This window comes from Penaeus monodon, chromosome 13 (genome assembly GCF_015228065.2).
Source record: "Penaeus monodon isolate SGIC_2016 chromosome 13, NSTDA_Pmon_1, whole genome shotgun sequence".
Taxonomy (NCBI): domain Eukaryota; kingdom Metazoa; phylum Arthropoda; class Malacostraca; order Decapoda; family Penaeidae; genus Penaeus; species Penaeus monodon.
The window spans coordinates 33,897,611-33,923,171 of NC_051398.1; the positions used below are offsets into that span (position 1 = coordinate 33,897,611).

The window sequence follows — 25,561 nt, forward strand, 5'->3', positions numbered from 1 at the left end:
GCCAGCCTCCGTTCCTCAAGACAAACGAATGAATAAATCGTTGCAATTACCCCCCCCCCCCATGACACGCTCACGAAACTCTTATCCCTCTTATCTGCAACTCCACAGCAATGCGATGAAACCCAAGGAATCTCGCCTAATCTCCTCCCTCGGCCCAGGTTTCCCGAATGTTAATGAAGGCCGTGTAATAAGAGGTCTGAGCGCGTCCTTTCCGTCATCCACTCAGGGACGTCCGCCTCGTTTGGTCCAATCAAACCCCTTTTTATCCAGCGTGATCTACTTACCCTTCCTCAATTCGCCGTCCATGCCCCCGCATTCGCCTTCCACCGCTCCACTGTGGCCGATTTAAAGGCCTCTCTCGGACCCGCCTGCTACTCCACTAACCCCGGGTAAATCGTGCCTCTTCCCTCGATATTATATCTTCATTTTTACTAATATGCACCCACGCGAATCATTATTATGCAAATATTCTTATCTGTGTTGCATTACTGTGAATGCCATGTTATTTCAACCGCTGGAAGTAAGTATTCCATTAGGCAAAGCTTAGTTTTGCGAGACATTTCCCTGAAACTTTGCTCTAGGCGTAAACCAGCGGTCTCTGAACGAATTGGACTAACGCCACTGCGAATTAAACAGCAAGACAAACAGACTGCAAAATACCACAAGCCCACAAAGCTAGCAACAGCATACATCTTCATCCCCGCCCCAAATTTCAACTGTCCTTAATTAGTTAACTACCACAGACTCCTTTCACCCCTTTATCTTCCCTCCATGCACGTCTACTGCGACAACATTCCGTCCGTTTTTACGACGCGAGGAGGCCATCTCTCCCCCGCGACCGCGCGCCTTCGCCCCACCACCAACAACCGCCATTCACCCAACCACGACAACCAAGCCAAGCCGACCAAGCGCCACCCGCTCGGGAATGCGTCCTATCACTCAACGGGGCATCTGGCGCCACCTCCTCGCCCTGCTTCTCGCGATCATCGGTTTCCTCCTCCTCCCCTGCCGAAAACCATCGGGGAAGCGGGAGCGGGAGTGCAGGGCCGAGGGGAAAGGAAAGACCGAGGAGCTATAAGAGGAATGAAGCGGAGAGGGAGGAGAGGATGGGGGGGGGGGGGAGGAGGAAGAAGAGGAAGAGGAGGAGGAAGAAGAGGAAGAGGAGGAGGAAGAAGAGGAAGAGGAGGAGGAAGAAGAGGAAGAGGAGGAGGAGGAGAGGAGGAGGAGGAGGAGGAGGAGGAGGAGGAGGAGGAGGAGGAGGAGGAGGAGGAGGAGGAGAAAAGGGAAGAAGGTCGGCTCGTCCTGCTGCATCATCCACAACATTGTTTAACGAGCCGCTGGGGAACGTAATTAACATGACGCCGCTCTCGGAGGCTGCCGGAGCTCGTTATCGATAGTTGGAGTCAATTTTCCACTTTAATTTCGACCAATTATCAAGAAGAGCCTCGCAGCCCAAGACATCGACCCGGGCGGCGCAACAATACCTGCCTCCAGGCACCATCCCCTTTTAACACACGCTTCCCCATCCACACTGCCACTTAATAGACCCACTCCATTAATTTCCATTCATTTCCATTCCCATCGCCGACCAGCTTACTCGGTCTTTCAACACGCACTCTGCTTGGCATAGGCAAGCTCGTTCGCGTCTATTCTCCAGATTTCCATTCATCAAATTAAATCAACATTGATTTCCACTTACTCGCCCTCCACGCGAGAACAACAGAACTTTGTGAGGAGAACATTTCCGTTCAGCTTGCATCGAGGCAAAGACCTCCACAGGACAAAACCGAGAGGTTTGGGCTGGGAAGGAGCTGGGGGAGTGGGGGATGGGGAGTGGGGAGGGGGAGGGGAAAAAGGGGGGGAAGGGAGAGGTATTCATCTCTCTCTCACGCGACTAGATACGAAACAAACCTCTTCCCAATAGATATTTCACTGCGTAGGAGAAGCACCAGTTAAATGAAACAAATTGAGAGGGGAGAGGGTTTGTGGGTTTCCATTGTGAAATACGACTACGGGGATAGGGATAGGGAGAAGGAGACAAAAGGAAAAGGAAGAAGGGAGGGAAAGAGGGAGAAAAGGTGTGTGTGTGTGTGTGTGTGTGTGTGTGTGTGTGTGTGTGTGTGTGTGTGTGTGTGTGTGTGTGTGTGTGTGTGTGTGTGTGTGAGAGAGAGAGAGAGAGAGAGAGAGAGAGAGAGAGAGAGAGAGAGAGAGAGAGAGAGGGGGGGGGAGGGGGGGAGGAGAGGGAGGGAGAGAGAGGGGGGGGGATACAGGCGACATGAAATTTTTTTCCACACACTCGCTACCCTGCAGGAGACGCCAGAGGTGTACGAGTGTTGACCTCCAGATCCCAGTTCAGACAAGGATTAAAACCGCATCACCAGCATCTGTTCGCACATCAAAACTCGCCTGTGTCCGGGTCCAGGGGATTGTCTGTCTGTCTGTGATCCCAATACAGCTGTTTCAACCCTCCCCCACCCCTCCCCCCCGAGAATAGGTCACCAAAAGCTCCCGAGACGAGTTCCCAATAAACAGTTCTTGCCAGCCGTTCGAGTCGCGAAGGAAAAAAAAAAGTAACAACCACCCGCAGGAGGCATTTCGTCCCTCCTGACAAATCTGACATCCTTGCAACAAAGGGAGATGCGAGAGGAGACCGAAGAGTGACACTTGGATCTTGCTTGGCTAGCAACAGGCACGCCGCTCGAGGTAGAAGGATGATGTGCAACAGTGGAGAAGCTCGAAGCAAGGAAGCGTGGAGGAGACGCACTGGGTAAGAGGGGCGGGGGGGGGGGGATGGGATAGCAAGGAAGCAAGAGAGACTGGGAGAAGCAGGAGGAGGGAGAGGGAGAGGGGGAATGGAAGGGAGAGAGGGGGAGGGGGGGAGGGAGGGAGGGAGGGAGGGAGGGAGAGAGAGAAAATCATGCATAAAAACGAAGATAAACATGCTAAAAATAGCACTAAACACGAATGATTAAACGGCAACATGCATAAGATAAAGTTTAATGTCGTTAAGATAATCAAAGGGAGCAGGGAAGTGAAAGTTGAACGAGGGGGTGCTGATGAGAGATGATGATGCCGAGGGGGATGGGAATCAAGGACAAGAGAAGAATACGTCGGAGTAGGAGGCAGAAGTTGAATAATGACGGGGATACAAGATACCACGCTCATTATAAAAAAAATGCAGAATACAAATAAAAGAAAACCCCTGCAAGTGGAACGAAGGTAAGGGTAAAATATAGGCCATGACCAGAGCCAGGATTTAAGGGACTTTCGTGAAGCCGAGGAAAGTGGGCCACGAAACACGACCAGAGGAAACGGGCTAAGGGACAGGCAACGACAGGCCGAGGGGACCCGAGGGGACAACCCGAGTGGGCAGCCTGGACGTGCATCTCTCCTCTGGGAACGTCGTGATATTGGTAGATAAGCGATAGTGCGAATCCGTGAGAAGACTAGAGCGTGGAAGGCGGAGAGTAGAGTAGAGTAGAGAGGAGAGAAGAGGAAAGAGAAGACAGGCAAGCGTGGGTGAAGTCTTCCCAGCAGAGCGAGCGTTCACATGCTGGCGAGGGAAACTAAGATGAAACCCGAGAGGGAAGCGAGGGGACGCACAGGGAGAGAGAGCCGACTCCACCATGCATAAAACATTAAATAGCATCCCCATCCCCATCCCTCTATTCCCCACCCCCCCATCACCGCACCACACTCCCCACAGTCCGGCATCGGCTTTGAGCAACATCCGCGAAGCAAATAAACCCCAAACCAGGCTAAGCACACAAGTAATTCACCCCGCCTCTCTTATCACCAAAGCCGTTAAATGCAATTAATCGCCTGCGACACAGATCGGGCCGGAACCTCGCTTGACCCGAGGCCTGGAAACGACCCCGAGCATGATGACCTGGAACATAACCCCGGAACTAATAACACAAGCGGCGATAAAATCTGGGTAATGTTAGTGGAGCGCTTCTCGTGCAGCACAGGCCGGGGCCATAAAGTCCCTCTGGCCTCATGCATACATAACCATCTCCACTGCCTGGCCCTGCCCCTTGGCCCTGCCCCTTGGCCCTGCCCAGTGGCCCTGCCCAGTGGCCCTGCCCAGTGGCCCTGCCCAGTGGCCCTGCCCCTTGGCCCTGCCCCTTGGCCCTGCCCCTTGGCCCAGCCCAGTGGCCCAGCCCCTTGGCCCAGCCCAGTGGCCCTGCCCAGTGGCCCAGCCCTTTGGCCCTGCCCAGTGGCCCAGCCCAGTGGCCCTCGCCCCACACGCACCCCTCCCCCGCAGCCCCCTCCCCCCCGCCGCCCGCTGCCCGCACAGCAATGCTCATCAAGTGCGGGCGAGCGGAGCATCATCTGGCCGCCTCGGTGAGCAACTCGTAAGCCCGGGCTGCGCGCACCGAGTGGCAGACGGGGTGCGAAAGAGGGAAGAGAACCAGATAAGAGAGGCCGATGAAAGGAGAATGGCGGGGGCGACTTGGGCAAGGGCGTCTTTAAGCATAGGAAATGGGGGGGGGGGAATTCCGCGATGTAAACCAGTATAACCACCACCCCTTCTCTTGCACTTGAGACGACAGCGCAAACAATGCTAAAATACGAATGATCCTCGTCAAATCCCCCTTCAATGGCGCCCAAAACCCACTAATCCCCACTCAGGTGCCCACTCCGCCCCGCCCCTTTTCCCCATTCGCTTGTAACACCGTGGGCGATAGCACCGTGACTCGAGAACAGTGCTGACGTATCTATCTGACGTGTAATTTATAACTCCTCAAACATGGGGAAACCCTACACATTTACCTACGTAGCAAAGGACGGTTAAATAACGTACATAAAATACAAACACCCATTCCACCGACTCGTCCACAGAACACTAAAGACAAAATGCAACAATATGAAGGGATACGTGCTCACCACCAAACTGCAAACCGCCATAGTGCCGTTTCTGCATTATCCACCCCCCCCCCCAGCATTCCCTCCAATTCGCCCTCCTCCCTTTCCACCCTTACGCCAACCACTCCACCTCCATCTCTTCACCCTTCCCAAGGTATCAGGCGAGGGGACAAGTGGGTTGGAATGTGGACTCCCCCACCCCCCACCCCCCTTAACCCACTCGCCCACCCCAACCCCCTCTCGTCTCCTCCCCCCTCGTCTTTCACGATTACACACAATCGTCCTTTAACTACTATGAGTGGGGGGGGGGGTTAGGGGTCCAGAGTGGGAGTGAGAGGAGAGTAAAGGGAAGAGGAAGATAAAGAAAGGAAGAAAAATGAAAAGGAGGAGGGGGAGGAGAATGAGGAGGAGGGGGAGGAGAATGAGGAGGAGGGGGAGGAGAATGAGGAGGAGGGGGAGGAGAATGAGGAGGAGGGGGAGGAGAATGAGGAGGAGGGGGAGGACGGGAGGAGAAAAGGGAAGGAGGATGAGAACAACGAATGTGGAAGAGGAGAAAGCGAAGGAAGATGGAAGGAGCAAAGAGGAAAGGAAAAAATGAGGATGGAATGTGGAAAATGGGGAAGGGATGGGTGATGGGAGAAGAGTGATAAACGAGGGAGTAAGCGAGAAGGGAAATAATAATGGCGGACTGGAAAGGAAATCACGAACAATAGCAGTGGAAAAATGACAGTAAAGTTTGAAAAAAGGAAAACAAATATTAAGCAATGATAAAAGAGAGCAGAGTGGCAAGTCACCATTTTACGGAACGTGGATAAAAATGGCAAGATTAGCAGACATCAGAAGCGCTGCCTCGCACAAGGTGGACTGAGCAACACCCGGAAAGGAAAACATACTTACGAACCGGTTTCTCCGCCAGAGAATAAAACAAAAGAACTGAGAAACAAAAGCAAACAAAAAAGACAAAAAATGGCTCATGGCCAAGCAATAAACATGAAGTAAACACAACTTTCTGGTCATATTTCTTTAAAAAGGGGGAGGACCGCTGTGACGGTATAGAGTTTCCGGCGTAATAAATATCATTCCTTAAGGGAAGATACACAAGGATGGATGGAACAATGGCCACCAAAGCCATTAGCCATAAATCAAATACCTAACCCAGATCCATTCGGCCGGCCTACGCTACCACCGGGATAAGCCTAAGCTATAAAATTTATTAAAAAAAACCGTTACAAGCACACAAAAAAAACTTGCTTCCATTCCGACATTGATGTTCCACGTCATAAAAAGGGGCCGGCGCTCCGGCGTGACCCGATCGAAGCCAACTACAAACACGGTCCACTGGAGGAAAAAAAAAAGCGGCAGCTATTCGGGCGGCATCGGCTGATCGTGTGCCGAATCACTTTATTACCTGACGGTGAATAATTCAAAAGAGCGGCGACGAGACCCGTCTTCAGGGGCCGCGGGCGATGGGAATAGGGTTGGCGATAACCCGAGGCCCACAGGCGCTGTTGTAGTAATATACTGCTGATAATAACTGTATTGTGCGTCTCTATGGGCCTACAATTTGTGTCCAACGACCGTCTCTCGTGTGATAAGGAACTCTACGGCTGTAGAGAAGGGTAGGAATATCGTGATAAATTTCGCATAGGCCTATTTTTTTTTAGGTTTGTAGGACTGTCATTACGCAGTGTTCGCTACTCTGCCCTGCCGCGAGGCGAGTGTGGGAATAGTGAATATTGGCAAATCAACGCGTCTGATACTTAAGCTGAAGAGGGCGTGGTTTCGCTGTGTCTCCAACTCGCCTCGTTCGCGCCCTTCCGCTCACCGAAGGACACGGGACAAGTCTATTATTACACAGGAAAAGGAAGACCAAAAGCCCCGTAGGTATTAGCGAGGAATACAAAAAGGAAGGAAAGAGGGGAGAGGGGGAAAAATATAAAGTCTAGTGGAAAGACGAGAAGCGGGGGGTGGGGAGGAAAGCCCGTGGGCGGGTACGGCGGGAGGGCGGCTTCGAGGCTGGCGAGGGCTGCGTGCCTCCTCAAGTTATGCAGGACAGCAGCCCAGTAAGTGCCGCTAATGAGTGGATGCGGGCACGTCAAGGGTAAACTGTAGTATACTAAAAAAAAAAATATATATATCTTCAATGTCTCCTCGCAGGCACGCCCGGGGCAGCAAAAACACATCAATCACTGCAACAATACATTCGCGCCTCCATTAGTATACTTTTCTGAGCTCATACATTTCTGGCATCCAATATTACCTACAATCATCAACAGCCTGCTAATCGACCTACGAAATATCCCCCCCCCCCTCCACTTACGTAAAACTAGCCCCACACTTTGAAGATCCCCCCTCCTCCCCCCCTAAAAAAAAAATCACAGCGCGCCAGGGTGAAGATTGTAGCAAATGCTCGCGATGACCTCGTGGTTGACGACCCCTGCCACTCCTTCCCTGCCTGCCTGCTTGCCTGGCTCCCGCGCTCGCCCAGGCTGCCTCGGGATCTTATCATAACACGGACTTTGCTCACGATCAAAATAAAGTTTTGCACTAATTAAATTCCTAGTGTCCCTGGTCAATTCGAACCGACTTCCCTTGGTTTCGTTTCTTTCTTTCCTCCTCTCCATTTCCTCTTCCCCTTCCATATTCCTCTGTTCTACTTCGTTAGAGTGACTAAGATAAGGGTACCTGTGACATTCAATACAGGCGTTCTAGCCTTGTTTCTCGTTTGTGGTTACAGCCCTCTATTCTTTTTTCTTTATAAAATTTGTCCCAAGCTTGTCAACCGCGCGCGTACGCACGCACACACCCAAACCCAAAGACACAGACACACAGACACCATGGTCTTGACATTTCTGGCCATCAAAGGCAGCCTGGAGTCTCGTCGGTTTATCAGCCGGGTGTGTAAAGTGTCATTCACTTTATACGACAATTCGACGTCTCCTCTCCTCCGTTCACTTTGAGTAAATTAATCCAGACAAAGCCAATTCGAAAGATTTACGTGATCCTCGTGTGAGGCCACAAAAACACGACACTGGAATCCTCAGCATCCGTGGTTTGAGCCTCGTTGTGCACGTATTCCAAATCTCGCGTCCACAATCGACTCCCCTCGACGACGCCTGACGCACTCCCAAGACCCTACACCTTACTCTTTCAAATAAATAAATGGTAAATAATAACTAACAGATAAACATAGGCTTTTTGTATATCTGTAAATAGCTCAGCTGTTAATATACCATCACATCACCCAACCCCTTCCTTCGCTGCCCGACAGGATGAGCAGCATCTTGCAAATCGCTGCTCGCTCAGCCTGGCTGCTCCTCGTTCGCTTTCCCATCTGCGCGGGAGATACGTAAAAACTTTGCCACCTTGGTCAGATATGCATAAAAATGTATACCGTAATAAAGAATATAGAATACAAAATAATCTGTATTTTCTATATGTTACTTGCGTCATTGTCCTTCCTGTACAGTTGCGAATAATGAAAGATTCATATCATGCAGATATTTGTCAATCCTACAATGCAAGCAGGTGGTCACTTGGAACACGTGGTGGTTTTACAAGGTCTCCACAGATGCGAAGGATAAAATCATCAGAGATTTAATGATCTGGGAAATAAGTAAACATAAGTATAATGTACTGGTAGATTATGATATAGTGTAAAGCTTTCAGCACGCCCCACGTGGTCTGGAGAGCCGATTAACCAGCCATTAACATACAGACATGGTTTGCACAATGGTCATGTATGTATTACACGTCATTTACATACTAACCCCATATACAAATCAAATGAAGTGACACCGCAGCAGATGGAGATACAGATAACACATGCGATCAACTAATCACATCACAGAATAGCTTATCGCACTCAGGGTCAAGTTCCTTTAATTAAATATGGAGTCAAAATACAAGCTTTAAAGAAAGCGTAAGATCCAATTGAATTTCGAAATGAGGATATAATCAAAATTGTAAAATCAACTGTCCTTATGAAATCCTCTGCTAATTTCTAGCGCGCTTACACTGAAGTTACTACTCTTCGCAGTGCTCTTTAATCGCACTGTTGAACAATCATGTCATAAGGACCACTTTAGGCCTCACAGACCCCTCTTCACCTTTCCACTTTTTGCCTTTTTTGCCACGAGCAGCTGCACAAAGCCTGGTACCGATGATACCAATATACAAGAGGCCTTCGGGCAAGACGACCAGCTGCCAAAGCAAGAACTTACCATCTGCACCTCAAAACATCCCGTAAACTGCAACAGATGCAGCTCACGCTCAGGTATTTGTTTGTGAATCAGCATGTCTCTTACCAAGCCCAGGACCATACACAGCTGCTGCCCTGTCCTGCCCGCAAAAAAGGCGGTCTGAACTTTTTGTTTCGCCCAATACCTGGCCTTCATACCAAGGTGACATTTACCCGATCTTATCTGTGATGCCCGAAACATGGACCTATTGAGTTTTATCCTAGTCCTAGAAGCCCCTTGCTCCAGGCACTAGTTAACTATGCATAATATATGCAAAGGAAGACGGGTTAGATCTTTGCAAGAATTACGAGGGCCATTCCTATTTCATCCAGGTATCTCCCTGGAGCGGTGGAGATACCGGAGCCGCGGTGTGCAGAACACGGCAGCGAAAAGGGCATGATGACGGACTCGAAGACTGTTCGTACCAACGCCGGGTATGTTGCGGCAGCAGGAGCTTCTCAAAACAATGATCATAATTTCTGAACTTACCTCCTACACACAAGGAAGTCCACGTAACCCTGCCATCTGCTGAGCAACGAGATGCATGCCATGACGTAACGACCTCGCAACCTCTCACCCTTCAGCCACGCAGGCAGCAATACCCCCTCGCCCCCCCCTCCTCCGCCAAGCCACACGTGCCACAACAGCGCGGTAGGATCCCTGGCCTCGAGGGTTATCGTGTCGTGGTGGACGAAAAACCACAACTGATACGGCAACGTTCCACTAGATGGACATGGAATCACAACCAAAGCTTCTCTGGGAAAATCGCTGAAATCTAAATGAAAGAACATCTTTTCTGCGAAGAAAAACTGCACCTGGCTATACATAATTCACTACCCTTGAAGGAAAATACTCGACCGAAAAGCACAGGTGAGACAAATGAGGCACATGCAAGGGTGCAACAGGTAGGCGCGCGGATGGGCAACGAAAGAAATGGGTGGGTCTGGCGGCCGGTTCCTTCCCGAAGGACACGAGATTCCTGGCCAGAATGTCTGCAGGCGGACAGTGGACGGTCTAAGGATAGCGCCGGAGAGGCTGTAAAAAGGTAAGCGAGAGGTACCTTTAAAAGGGAGCGAAGCACAGGTGTTCGCAGACTACTTGCGATATGCCAAGATAAATCCCCAAGATGTAAAAAAAACATGTGCGCGATGGAAAGCACAAACACTGTTAATATGATAACGGTGATGGAAAAAAAATAAAATAAGATAAAAAATAATAAATAAATAAATTATAAAAAAAAAAAATATATATATATATATATATATATAATATATATATATATATATATATATATATATATATATATATATATATATATATATATAAATAATACTCGAAAAGGAAACGAAAGTAACACGAGAAGAAAATACTCCGATGCGAGAAGACAAATTGACGCTTCTGACCCCTCTTAGCCTCGGCTCCAGCCGCTGTTCGTCCCGCGTTCGCCTCACGTCGGGGCCTGGCATCTCCGGAACCCAGGATTAGCATAGGAATGTCCCAAGTGTCGCGGCATTTCATCGCCAAACACTCGCTCGGCCGGCGTGAGAAGGGGCACACTAACCAGGACGACGAGAGTACATTATCCACATTTGGTACCATACAGCTCCACCCACGCCGATGCCCATCTCAATGCGCCCTTTTAGCACGGTCTCCCTCGCCTCAAGCATCTTCTGTCACCATAACTTCCAACCTAAATCCCCATTCACTGTCAGGCTAATTCCAGCCACGCCATCTGACCCCTAAAAGAGGACGTTATGAGGGGGGGGGGCCGAGCATATGGGCGTGAGTGGTGGGGGTGTAGGGGCGTGGAGATGAGGTTGTATAATGTATGGTGGCATGGTCACGAGCCAGCCTCTAGGGATTACCCCTGATCAACATCGCCATTAATAATGCTTCTTGACAGCTAAGGGCATAAGATGCTTATGCTTGATTAGAAAATCGCGGTGGACGTGGCTATAGTCGCTAAGCTCCACTTGGATAGGGCCAGAGAGAGAGGGAGGAAGGGAGGGGGAGGGGGGGAGGGGGAGGGAGAGTATCAAGCACCACCTGGTTTAGAGAGAACACAAGTAGATAAGTAACGATAATTGCGGCGTTTGAATACAATAAGGTAAATATAGGTTTGTATACGATTTTTTTCTGCGGTGCTGAAACGTTGATTCGGTTTGCTTTACAAGCAGGTGGCACCTACGCGGACAAAGCTGAGCCCTGGAGGATCGAATCGGGCCACGGATGAAAGGACCCAATCTGGTTTTAATCATTCGGTGTTCCCTGCGACCCCAGAGAACTCCGCATAGTTTTATACTTTCGCCCAATCGGTCAGCGAACCGATGGGGCCTTTTCACGCCCTTCTGCTCGGTGGATGGCTTGTAAAGCGAAGGAAACAATAAAAATGACGTAAATAAGGAACTGGACGCAAGAAAGAAGGAAAAATGGCGTGGAGGCATTAATATTTTGCTTCTCTATGTGCAGTTTTCACGCGTTATCGTTATGCCCTTCGACTCTCACACAAGTCGAAGATCAAGACAAACTTTCACTTTCTCACGCAATGCAACAGTGCAACACCCTGCAACAATGGTGACCCGAGGGCGTTTCCAGCTCTCCCTCGCGGAACGTGAGGAGTTCCCCGACCCGCCGCCGCCGCCTCCTTCACCGGCAAAGGAAGAGTATCTCCGGAAGACATTCCTGAGCAACGCGGTCCTACGATCAGAGGCTGGGAAGGATGGCTCGGGCGGCCGCACGTAATTAACCCGCCATTCGTCTCCCGCCTACGTGCGGGAGGCCACGAGAAAGCACTGCTCCGTCGGAGGGCGTCAGGGAAGACACGGGATGGGGGTCAAGACAGATAGATGATCACATCCACAGCAATCACAGAACGCAAACGCTCTTATGCAAAGAAAATTCATGTACAAATAATCTTCTGTTCACAAATGTAAAGAGGAAAATCAATATTTGCTGCACTGCCAGCCTCCTTCCAAACAAGCCGGCTCCCCTTCATACACAAATCCCACTGAGAATATTCCAAGCGAGATTCTCCTCATCCCGATTCACAGCGTCAACCAGAGGACGCGTCTGGCTCGCGTTCTCTCTCGACTGCCTGCCAACCCTCACCCTAACCTTAGTACCTACTCTCAACCCTCAGCCTTAAACCTCAGGCCCTACCCTTAACCCACAGCCCTACCCTCAACGCTTACCCATCCTTCGAACACCGGGCACCGAGATGGTACTCACCTCGACCTGCGTCTGTTCCGCTGTGGCGTCGCCATTGGGGGCCGCGGTCTTCTCAGCCACCTCCTCGATGGTCTCTCCGCTCTTGGCGTCTTCGGCCTTCACGGGGGCGTCTTCGGTCAGCTCCTTGACCTTGACTTCGGTCTCTGTGCTGCCGTTCTTCTTGGGGCTGGACTGGATGTCGACGGACTTCTTGGAGTGGCGGATACCCATGGTGATGTGTGTGTGTGGTTTGGTTCTTTTTTAACTGCGGGAGAAGAAAGAAGGCGTGTCAATAATCGCACTATGTCATAATTCATTTTCAAACAGAAATAAATCTGAAATTTTGAACACACACACACACACACACACACACACACACACACACACACACACACACACACACACACACACACACACACACACACACACACACACACACACACACACACACAAGCGATCACAAATTTGTAAACATTATCTTTCATTACCACACGCAAACATATATTATTTTAGGCCTACGCAAATATACACACAATACATACATATACATACAATACCCTTATTTTACACAAGAAGCTTTTCCTCCAATGAATAACCTAGCATGAAAATAAGGGTTCGACATTTTTCTAAGTGCGAGCAAGAAAAATGGGTTTTCTGACTGGGCACCCGCCTCGTTTCTCTCCATTTTTTGTTTTAATTCCAAAGTCAAGTGAATAATTTGCATCTTCACGAAAAAAAGAACAAAAATAACCTGAAGGCACATTCATCTGCCAAACGGAGATCTCATCTGCGACAAAACCAATCGCTGTGGAAGAGGTGGAAGAGGCGGTGGAAAGGAACGGAAAATGAGTAAGAGAAAAAAAAATGCGTGGGACAAAGAGCTAATAGCAAAGCCTTGCGTAAGAGGCAGAGGTGCTGGAGAGTTCACCTGTAAATAATAGATAAGACGAGACAGTTCCATCGCTTCAAGGGGCAAACACAGTCTATCTGTACGAGCAAAACCGAAACTCCACATCCCAAAATACTTCGGCCAGCAAAAGTTAGAAATGTGAAACTCAGAAGACAATTCGAGTAAATTAAGGACCAATGTGCTTATGAACACATGAATCAACGACTCAAATACAATTCAACACCAAATCCAGCAAAAAAAGATATTAGAAAAAAAATGGCAAATACAAACCTTGTACAAATGTATCTAACTGATAGTCAAGTAAAAGCGTTATCCACAGCTGTATCACACTTTTTTTTCTGAAATCACATCAAAGGGACTGATCTTATGGTCTCAAATTATATTAATCCACACGCCCACTACCGGCCGCTCTCGCCACTCGCACTACTACGCACGCTCACTCACTCGCACTACGCCACTCCCGAATCACAGACGCGCCGACCGCCAGGTGAGTCACCGAGCCAATGAGTAAGTGGCCTATCACCTCTTGTGCAAGGCACACTCCGCACCATTCACTGTGGGTAACCTCAGCTATGCGCTAAATGTGGCAAGTATTTCATGCACGTCCGATCCGAATGCTCTGCTGTGTGCATGTATCCATGTTTGTCCGTGCAAAGATGGTTTACACAATTGGAGAAAAGATGTATATATATATAAATGGCGTTTCCATGTGGCACCTCTAGAATCTTATTGTGATTCTAATGAAAAATGAAGCGAAAAGTCGAGAACTTATTTTGCATTATGTGATTATTTTCGATAATACATTTTTAAAAGGCTAAAATGAACTACAACGCAATATTAATTTGAAATTAACAAAAGTTAATTGCTGGATGCTGACCAGGGCACGCAAAAAATACACTGTACGCATCTTTCTACAATATATTTAATGATAAACATTCTCGATCAAAATCTACTGTACCAGTTAATCCATCCATTAATTCATATGACACCTACAAAAAACTCACGCGTAAGTACTGTATATCACAGTCGGTTAGTGACGACAGCGGTAGTGGTGGGATGGTAGAGACGCTACCCTCGCGTTGGTGATCTAACACGTGAAACACCTGTTGATTACGGCCGCAGCAGCGCTCAAACAGCAGCTGTTGCCCCTCGCCCGAATCGCCAGCCCACACCTGTCACTCGGCCGTCACTCTGCGCCAAGGCAGATGGAACAGACTCATTATTGTTCCACATCATTAGCGTTTCGGACCCTCGTCTCATTTCAAACGTCGTCACATGTTTACTTCGCTACTCGCAGCAATCACATGCAAGAAGTGATAATCATTACGTCCCCACAAGTATTTCCCTGATCACGCGATTAATAATCATCCTTAAAACAAAGCCATCAGCTGCTCATCTCCAAAGGAAAACCTGCCATCAAAACGCATTAAAACACCCGGGGGAAATATGGCAAAGTGAAGCGAGCGATTCCCTCAGGAAATAAAAGCGATAGCAGCCTAGGGCGGACCCACTTCACATGCACAGCCAGACAAAACGACACCAGCCTCGGGGGCGTGTACGACTGCAAGCTGCACACATACAGACACTGACACGCAGACAGACACACACAGACAGAGACAGACAAACGCAATCACACGTGGTATGTATGTATGTATGTATGTATGTATGTATGTATGTATGTATGTATGTATGTGCACAATTGTATGTATGTATGTATGTATATGTATAAGGGTATGGGTAAGGGTACGGGAGGGGGAAAATATAAGCATACATATATACTATAAAACATCGCGTCCACCGTTTCCCAAAACATCATTCACGGCGTCTCCTCTCCTCTCCTTTCACGGAGTTTCATTTAACTTCCAATTTAACTCCGGAATAAGTTTATCTCGACCAGGAAAAAATTAAAGCCCGGGGGGGACGAGACGAGACGAGAAGGTAGAAAAGTTTACCGAAGATCAACGTCGGATATATTATCAGGGGAAGCTAAATCGAAGAACAGAACTGCAAATTAAAACGCAAAAGGAAAATTGGAGAATAAAAAAAGTGACCTAGAACGCGCGAGTGAGAGCACCAACGAAGGGCGTAATAGGATAGAGGGAGGAAGGGAGGGAGGGAGGGAGGAAGGGAGGGAGGAAGGGAGGGAGGGAGGGAGGGAGAAAGGGAGAGAGGGAGGGAGGGAGAGAAGGGAGAGAGGGAGGAGGGAGGAAGGGAGAGAGGAGGGAGAAAGGGAGGAAGGGAGAAGGAAGGGAGAGGGAGGAGGGGGAGAGGGAGGGAGGGAGGGAGAGGGAGAGGAGGGAGGGAGGGAAGGGAGAGGGAGGGAGGAGGAAGGGAGAGGGAGGGAGGGAGGAAGGGAGAGGGAGGGAGGGAGGGAGAAAGGGAGAGAGAGAGGGAGGGGAAGCGAGGGAAAATGGGGAGTAGGGAGGACCGGAACGCAGGAAGGATACGTAGTGTGGCTGTACTCAGAGCTACACAGGAAGCATACAAAGCCACCCGGCGGGGTGTCACCGCTGGCGTCGACGGTGGCTATGAGCGGCGCCTTTCCTTCCGCTGCGAGAAAGCGAGAAAGCGAGTCGATGAGTACGAAGACGAGCGGCTGTGGTCGGCGTTATGCTCAGAGGAAGACTCAATGCAGGCGGGGAAGGGGGAGGTGGGAGGGAAGGAGAGAGAGAGAGAGAGAGAGAGAGAGAGAGGGAGAGGTGGGAGGGAAGGAGAGAGAGAGGAGAGAGAGAGAGAGAGAGAGAGAGAGAGAGAGAGAGAGAGAGGGAGGTGGGAGGGAAGGGGAGGGGGGAGGGAGGAGAGAGAGAGAGAGAGAGAGAGAGAGAGAGAGGGGGGGGGAGAGAGGAGAGAGAGAGGAGGAGAGGAGAGAGAGAGAGAGAGAGAAGAGAGAGAGAGAGAGGGGGAGGAGGGAAGAGAGAGAGAGAGAGAGAGAGAGAGGGAGGGGGAGGGGGGAGGGAAGGAGAGAGAGAGAGAGAGAGGAGGAGGGAGAGAGAGAGAGAGAAGGAGGATGGAGAAGAGAGGAGAGAGGAGAGAGAGAGAGAGAGAGAGAGAGAGAGAGAGAGGAGGGGGGGAGTGGGAGGGAAGGAGAGAGAGAGAGAGAGAGAGAGAGAGAGAGAGAGAGAGAGAGAGAGAGAGAGAGAGAGAGAGAGGGAGGGGGAGGTGGGAGGGAAGGAGGGAGAGAGAGAGAGAGGGAGAGAGGGAGAGAAGGAGAGAGGGAGAGAAGGAGAGAGGGAGAGAGGGAGAGAGGGAGAGAAGGAAAGGAGAGAAGGAAAGGAGAGAAGGAAGGGGGAGACATACAATGGGTAGAAAAACACCTCTATGCCACTGTTGTTAGGACCTAATCGAACAGCAGCTGTCATTAAGGAAATGCCACATCCTTTAGTCACAAGCCGGGATAAGGATAAGTTATATCCCCATTTCATCAACAGCGAATGCGAAAAAGAAAAAAAAAAGGAGTTGCGAATGGTAAAGTCAGAGACCTGTGACGTACAAGAATTGAGGAGTTAAAAACAAAGATTTAAAGCAGTGAATAATAAGATACAGCGGGCCTACTTCAGATAAGCGTTGACAATGAGAACCGGAAATTGCCCAGCCAAGATAGTGACCAATCGGCCGGGGGTGGGGGTAGCTCCGTCCCACACACGAGATAAAAGAACGAGCTTATAATGGCAGGGACAAAAGTGTTAGACTTCTTCATTAACTAACGACAGAGATATAATTTATACTACATATAACTGTGTAGCTACCACAAGCGCCCATGTTTCCTTTACAAACAGCCGAATGAAAATATACCTTCAGTGATAACATCTTGACGTAAATAAGATGGCGACTACTGTTCTCTCTATAACGCTGTGCTAGATAGCGACAAAAACTAACCCCATACTTTATCGCGACTACGTACTAATGAAAGGCTGCTCCCGGGCGCGATATCCGGCCTGAGTCATCTCTCAGGAAAGGAGGAGCGCTGTCCGACGCACATCTGTCTTCTCCTCGTCTCTTCCTCGGAGAAGGAATCATTCTGGCGCACTCCCTTTTGGTCGAGGTTCACGCCCGAGTCACTACGAGAAAATAGCCATACTTGCCACTACCACTGCCATATTCCCTATCTTGTTTCATACTGTAGTGAAAGCATACTCACACACTACGGCCAGTGTTCAAGGGTCAACTGCATCGGAATACAGTTGACATCATAACGTCCCCAGAGACTTGTACGTTATTATTCGCAGTTCAAATTCAAGGGCGCGGCCATCCGAGCCTTACCAGGAAAAGCAGAGACAAAGACCCTCTCGTGGCGCAGTGATGGTTAACAAACAAGAGCCAACAGTCAAATCAAGATGACGCGCAGGGGCGATTTCCCTCCCCGGCCCCCTAGCCCACCCTCCCACAGATAATCAACGAGGCACAGGCGGCGGACAAGTGCCACTCGCCCGCACCAGGCGTGCTCAGTGCCCCCTCCCCGTCCCCGCTCACTCAGCCTCGGGGGTCACACACTACGATCCCCCGGCACTTCCGGTGTCGTGTTCCTTGGCTCCATTACTATCACTCTGCCCCCCCCCCTTTCCCCGGCCAGCAGCTTCTGTATCTCTCGAATCTTTGGACAAAAAAAAAACGGAAACGGCGATAAGGAAATTCCAAAAATAATCGACCTTCTACTGGAGTGCCACGTCGCGACGGCGCGATCGAAGAGCAATCAATTCTTATCTAAATCCATCCTCGCCCATGTCCGCTGTCGCTGTGCCCTTGATCATCCATTATCTCCCTCATGACCCGATTCCCTCGCCTCCATCACGAGCAGAAGCGCCTACACACTTCACGCGCCGCTGCGTAGGATGCGGGATAACAGTGCCAGATACAGTACTTCTATATAAGGATGTGTTATTGCAAGGTGCGTAGGACGAAGACCAATGGAAAATAGAGATATGAGGACGACCACGATGAAGAAAAGGAACTAAGAGGAAGAACGTGAAAAAATACATTTGGAAACTAATCAGCAGACCGCAAGGTTAATTCTACTGAAAATTATAAACAGCATCAAATGGGTTACACAGAAAATCATGTAGGCTAACTAGTCACACAGCATGACCATACAAACCAAGCAACACGCAGGAAAGCAGGAATCTACTTCCTTCGTCTTGACACACGTGTGAGCAGAAATCCAGTAAACATGGATTTAATAAAGCATAACAAACTTACTATTTCACTCATCACAAATAAAATCGTGACCGCTCTGCCCCTACTAAAAGGACTGTCCTCTGCCCCCCTAGGCTCTAGGCCTACATCGCAATCCGTGCCCCATGTCAGCACTGGCGCCGACCGCCTCCATCCCTCCCACGCGCCACATTCGAACACACTCACAGGCGCCAGCTATTAATCCTTTCGACACCCAGGACGCCGACGACACGATTCCACCCACTACCCTTTCACCTCCACCCACGCCTACGCCAGCCTTCCTCGCGGGTTACTGGGCGTACCCGCCTTTTTTATGGGGGAAGTGTTGCCAGGTGGGTGGATATTCCGAGAAGCAGACGGACGAGCATTCCGTAAGGTGGAATGACGGCCAATGCCATTTCCGGAATGCGAAGCGAGGCGGGGAGCGTTCGGCCCAGGAACCCTTTTAAGGTGGCGAGAAAGGCTACGAGAATTTGAATCATTAGGCCACACAACGGCCGTGCTGGCTCGTTATTCACACCGTTTGATTAGTATGACGTGAAATGTTATAAATTATTATAGCTACGTCTCTTATGAGACCCCGTGCGAGGGTCGACGAACGACGTAGAAATTTCAACACGAATTACATAAACCTGTTTGCTGTAAAGTTTGTATAAACAAAATGGACAATTTACAAATTTCAACGGAAGACATTTTTAAAAGTTAGCTTTTGAGTGAATCAAAGTACTGTCTACCTCCCTGCAACTCACACACAAAGACAGTTCCATGTTCATCTGCTTAAATGCACTGGAAAAAAAATGCTCAGTGTTTGTACCTTGCCTAAAACGAACTTCGCTGAAAAACAACCGAAACACAAGGACAAACAGTAAGAGAAAGCATCGAGCAGGCATGCATGTACATATGAACGCAACCAAGCTCAGGCATACACATGCGCAAGAGACGTGCATGAGTAGGAGATCAAACACCGTAAGTAGTAAATCTAATAAAGTTAAACAATAAAAAGGGGAATTAACGGTTTGCGTCAGAGCGCGTTTCCCCAGGACGGGCACAGAGTTCATTAGTTACGTGACATTTGTTACACACACTTTCCTGTCAGGGCGTGAACGCAGCAAGGGAACGCGTTCTTCCTGCCAACGTGTACTGCGTATGTACGCATGCGGCTTTTGTAATATTTAAGCAAAGTCAGTCCGACCGGGTGCGCAGTTTCACTTGTGAAATTCTGAAGCGGCGCCTTCCCTTTCAACCTCGATAAAAGCTTTTCTTCGAACAACGGAATATAGAAATTAAGTGTCCCAAAGAAACGCACGGAAAAGGTTTTGTCACTACCACTTTCAGGACGTGCGCAGTGTCACAATCCTGACGTGGTGAGGTGGCGATGCACGTAACAGCCGGGTAACGGGAGACGTAATCTGAGACGGTGCCAAGACCGGGCCAGGCTCTGGCGTTACATCTTATCTACACTGGAAAAAATCTTGGAAATCCTTTCACGTCTGTAAACTCACGGCTTGAAAATCAGAAAGAGGTAAATTTTCTGCCTCGCATTAATACAAGAAGACTGCAGATTTATCTATATCACTAGGTAATCACATAATACTCGGTAAGAGAAATTACAGAATATCACTATTTCAAAAACAACCTTGCAAACAATAAGGCCAAACCATTGACGCTTCAAACCAAACCGTGCAACAGGATTATTATTTTCAACGAACAACAACATTCAAAGGACTCCTTATCCTCCTGCCTCCACATACCCTCACCTTCACCCTTTCAATGTCACCCCCAACCCTTCCCTCTACTCTTGCACACCAGTCGAGACATACCTCCAACCTGAAGCAATTTCCGAAGCGCGTATCCAAGGACTCTGCTACACGCTAAAACCATTCCCCCCTCATCACTGCTACGTCTCCCTACACCCTAGCTTTATACGGCCCATCCTCGGAGTCTAATAAATCATATATAAATTCGGTTCATAGGTCTTGAAATCCTCGCTTTTCCGAATTCCGGTTTTTACAGTCGCTCCTGGCCGCGGCGCCTCGGCCCTGGCTTCGGTCCAACCCATCGACGGCAGCCTCGCGATTCAATCCGGAGCGTCGTAGAAGTTCGACCCATACAAAAATGCCACGAGACCTTTTTCGGTCATTTCTTTCTCGGTGATCCTGGCTATCACTCTTAAAACTCACCGCGATCGACCGCGCTCCTTTCCCAGCCCGAAAAAGAGAGGCGATTCTCCGTCCCTTAATCAAGTACCTTTCGACGAGCCCTTAACGCGCTCCAATCGCCGGATCTAATCACCGTAAATCTGACGAGCTAATCACAAGCCCACTCACATATCAATCCCGCCCTTATTACCAAATAACCACTGCCAATAGAACGTAATGTAACTCTTAATGTAACCCTAATTATCCCATAGTGATTCAATACGCGACCTTCCCCTCACTCCCACCTCCTCCCCACACACCGCCAGACCAATCAGTCGGATCAGATCAAATTAACGCCAATCGGAACAAGCTGCCAACTTGACCTACTCACCTAAATTAGAATAGTCTACCTTAGTAACACTGAACATCGCTAGCAACGCTTCCCTTCCAATGCAATTCGGGAAATGCAATTGCGGGCTGATGGACGGCGGATGGGTAAAGGGAGAGGAATGGAAGGGTGAAGAATGAAGGAAGGGAATGGAAGGGAGAAAGGAGGGAGCAAAGAAAGCAACACAATACAAGAAACCAAAGGCAAAAGGAGGAGACTATGCTGTGCGTGACCGTGGCAGCTGCCTCTGGAGATTTTCATGTTATCATGGTCTTCAAAGAAAGGCTTGAAATGAACATGTGGCAAGCATTTCTTCAAGGACACGCTTTTACCACTATGAAAGTATGCGTCTAGAAATGCGATGGGCTTTGGGGGAAAAGGGATGACGACTGCCGGTCACATAAAAGAGGGAGTTCTTTCATCGTCAATAATTTTACTCAAGATCTCAATCTTACTTTTTAAAAGGAAAAACAAACAAACAACTACTATAAGCGGCCGTAGTAGTCACGGGTGTGAGGCGCTCCATTCATGAGCCTGAGACAGGAAGCGACACCCTCACAACGACTCGAGTATTACTCACACATTCCATCCTATAGGTCACATTCGCTCGCACTAAGACGAACTGACATTTAGTCATTTTCCTAGAATTAAAAAAAAACGTGATATCAACGCCTGAAGAAATTAGCTGACAAGATCTATATTAATTTGTACATCTTCCAAACGTCTAATATACAAAGCATGACTTCTAGGAGAAATCATTATCTGAAGTAATACACTTTCACAAGTTTTTTTTTTTTGTCGTTATTTATCAGAGGTTATCTACGATTTCACAATACAAGTATATTACTCAATTTCCATTCGGATACTTATCATGTTTTAATCCTCTTTAGGAAATTTGACACCAAACAGACATTTCCTAGCCAGTTGTATTACTACCGCCAAACAATGGACCGTCACAGCAGACAGCACAGCATTTTAAATTTCTCAAACCGCTCTAACATGAAATCTCACTCCTTTTCCAAATCTCCATAAGAACACGCGTGGCACACTCTTGCACGCCTGCAACATCTTTAGAGCTTACATGCACGTCAGTCTAATTTTTATAGATGTCACACTGCGAACAGAAGCATATAATGTCATGTGCGACATAAAACCTAATACTTTTCCGTTGCACCCCCCCCCCCCAACACTCCTTGTCGTCGGCTTTTAACATCGCCGTCATTTCCGGTGACGCGATTTCCGGTCATGCATGTGCCTACAGAGGCAAACAAAACAAATGCCTTGACCACATGACGGTACGTGCCTGGAATCACGCCCTGCGCATCAATTTCATTATTTAAATGAAGTGATGTAGCAACCTACACTCGCCTAGATCTATCCCAGTCCGTGCCACCCTCGCCGGCAGCTCTGCCCTGCAAAACGTAAACAAAGATATACATACTTGCGTGTTACGTCACGAGAAGTCAGCACACATACATCACCCTCCACGACTCGCCCTTCCTTCCCGGCTCCCACTTCCCACCCTTCGCTTTCTCTGGGGTTCCTACAATGAAGTCTGGGGTTCCTACAATGAAGTTATAACATCACCTTTACCTTTGTTTCACTTCAATGGCTTTGCTTGCGTGTAAATATCCGTGCCCTCCATTAGCCATAAACTGGATGATGAGTTGTATAGAGACGATATTACTGACTAAATTAATACCGAACCCCAAAGCTAGCATGAAGACAGTCGGGCTGGATGCAAAGGCCCGGATTTTCGAGCAGGGAAAGGTCTAGAAGAATCATTCTATGAAATACATTAAGACCCAACGGGCTTGACTCGAAGACAAATTGGAGAAAAAGAATCTGTAGAGATTCATTAAAGTCGCGCAATTTTATCAGAATTACTCTGTCTGCATAATGTCTGGGACCCTTTGATCATGGGCAAATAATCTATTACTGCCACGTCATTCTCGAAAGCGAAAGAATACATAAAGAACATTAGTGAACTTTCCAACATAATAACGGGTCCTTCCTTCACGGTATCGCACGCAACCTAATTTGAACTGACAAATGCACTAACGAAAATATCACACACATGAGAAAACCATACAGTAAAAAAAGACACTACCACTGCCCGCATATCAGCATATCGGAGAAGACATCTCGAGTACCTTTATCTGATAACGCTGCACACACACACTCATTAATTCCTCAGTGTTTTTATCATTATCTTCACTGCAATTGCACAAACCTACTCTTATGAAACTAAACCAAGACTTCACTATTATGCCAACAGGGTAGAAGACGCTTGTTATAACTCCCTCCTTTCACATGCCCATACAGCACTGCCTTATTTTGTTAGCTTAGGCGACCTTATGGCGCTGTCCCGACGAGCGTAATATAAATATGGTTTAAGCAGAGCAAAACGCCTACTGACCGTAGCATATGGCGTGGTGCCATATGCTATGGTTTTGGGGTTATAAAGCTATCATCAACAGCAATAGTTAAGTTGCCTTGTAGTTGTGCAGGAAAAAAAACGCTAGATGGTCGGTTCATATAATTCGACTTGGAAAGGGAAGAGGGGGGAGGGGTTAACGAGGTGGTTTATTGTATGGACATGAGTCGGTGGTGACGTTGGTAATTGAAGCCAAGAGCTTGTGGCTCGTTAAAGAGGCTTTTTGTAGAAAGAACAGATATCGGACATTTGCAGGCGCAAATGAACAATTAGATTTGGTTGACAGGAGAGGGTGCCTAAAAGTTATTCACTTAAACCACAACAGCAACAAAGCCATCCGCCGACAGGCCGCAGTTACACGAACTCCTATAGTCACGACCCTGTTAGCAGCGGCTCCTTAGCTCAATCTAACACTGATTGTGCTAACCGGAGAGCCCACAAAAGGTCAATCAAAGTTCACACAGCTCATAATACCGGCACTAATCTGCTGCCTCGAGTAATGGACTTGTAAGCTCCTCGCAGCGACGGTCTCATGCAATGAAGGGGGGGGGGGCTGCCTCCAGGGATCGTTGGGCGGTTGATGAAGCTGGCCATAACGGGCCAACATGGTCTTGTCACGACCCTTGGCTGCCTGCCTCGGTACCGGCCTCCATGTGCTGGTTCCTTTCTCTATGTACGCCCACGAAGCCAGAGATAACTGTGGTCAAAGGAAGCTTCAGAGGTAATGCACAAAATGTGGGGAAATGTTCCACTTGCAAAGCCTTTCAATTGCTTTGTGCGGATCGTCTAGACTCCTTTCATTCCTTGGTATCAGATGAACGCCCGGAGGATCAGAGGGGATTCTGATCAACCAAATATTACGTCACATTCATGGAAATGCCCGCTGTGTTTCCAAAGTAACGAAGTGCAGAAATGAACAAAAGTGTACGTAATAAATAAACTCACACAGATGCAAAGTTCGGGTATAGTTTTGAGCTGGGTTTCCCAGTCTCGTGGGAAATTTAGTAAAGTAAAAAAAAAAAGACTGCTGTCGCTATCAAGCACAACCCTAATCTCAAGAGATGGAATTGTAGCGATTCTAACACGTAACTTGATGCCAAGATCTGCCTACTACCAAGAGAGAAAATAAAAAGGCACAGCGAAGAAAGAAATACAAAAATCAATCACTGGCTCGCTTGCTTGCTCGCTTACACACACACACACACACACACACACACACACACACGTACAAACCCAGGGCTCTATCCAAGGCTCACACAGTCGCCGTTGCAGGGACGTTAATCCACGGCATAATTGTATCTTCACTGTATTATTCAACGTGGCTCTCAGTCGGCCCATACTTGCTTCACATTCTCCCACATTTAAACACCAAACATTACCATCTCACAAATCTTCCTTACCCCTTTCTTCTCTCCGCATCACATCCCCTCTCCCACTCCCACTCCCTCTCCCTCTCTCCGGCTCTTACCCACCCCACCCCTACCCACCCCTCCCACCCCCAGCCTCATCCCCAAGGTCACCCAACTCGCAGCCTTTCTTTGTCTCTTACGTCTGCCGAGTTTCTTTATATTCTCTCCCAATCATTGTCTTCGTTACCGTCTTTCTTTTCGGGTCGGCACCGTAACTTCTCAACTGAATACGCATTAAAACACTGTATGTATATTAATAAGCAAGAAGTTATTAATTTTAATGCTAGAATACAATTGACGTTGCAAAACGCCAATTGCTTGTTACTACTGCTTTGTATATTATCAAATTTATCTCTTGCAGAGACTCATGGCTATTTTAAAAAGAAATTCATGACTAACTGCGATAACTTACGTTGATAACCGAGACATTCGACCGATTGCAAGACCGACGGAGAAAGAGACAAGGGAAGAAATAGAAGGAGATATGGTAAAAAAAAAAAAACAAGATAAAGACATAGAAACTGAGAAAAACCAAAAGGAAGGAAAACAAACCAAAGGAAAAAATAAGAACATGACAGACACAGACAGCCGAAAGTCAGCCTGAGAAAACGAAAAACGACCCGGATGCTTGACATCACGGCAACGCGAAGCCCATGTCAAAACAGGAAGTACAACCATAACAAACGCCTTGGTACCGCTACCCTAATTTCCAAAAGCGAAGCATATTATCATTGGGATTTTCAAGTCATATCTTCATCATTTTTATGGGTTTTAGGATCAATCCTTTAGACTT

At 48.4% G+C, this 25,561-nt stretch overlaps 1 protein-coding gene across 6 annotated transcripts in view; it reads right to left on the reverse strand.

Annotated features, from left to right (window-relative positions):
- Positions 1 to 25,561, reverse strand: part of LOC119580250 (fibrous sheath CABYR-binding protein-like) — a 135,991-nt gene that overhangs the window by 106,575 nt on the left and 3,855 nt on the right. For 4 of the 6 annotated variants that reach the window (XM_037928294.1, XM_037928284.1, XM_037928283.1 and 1 more), the window contains exon 2: positions 12,339 to 12,582. In XM_037928294.1, coding sequence (XP_037784222.1) covers positions 12,339 to 12,548 — 210 coding nt within the window. In that variant the 5' untranslated portion in view covers positions 12,549 to 12,582. Of the gene's footprint in view, positions 1 to 12,338; positions 12,583 to 13,497; positions 13,699 to 17,487; positions 17,511 to 25,561 lie in introns of those variants that run through there. The other 2 variants (XM_037928292.1, XM_037928291.1) reach the window with 2 other exon arrangements.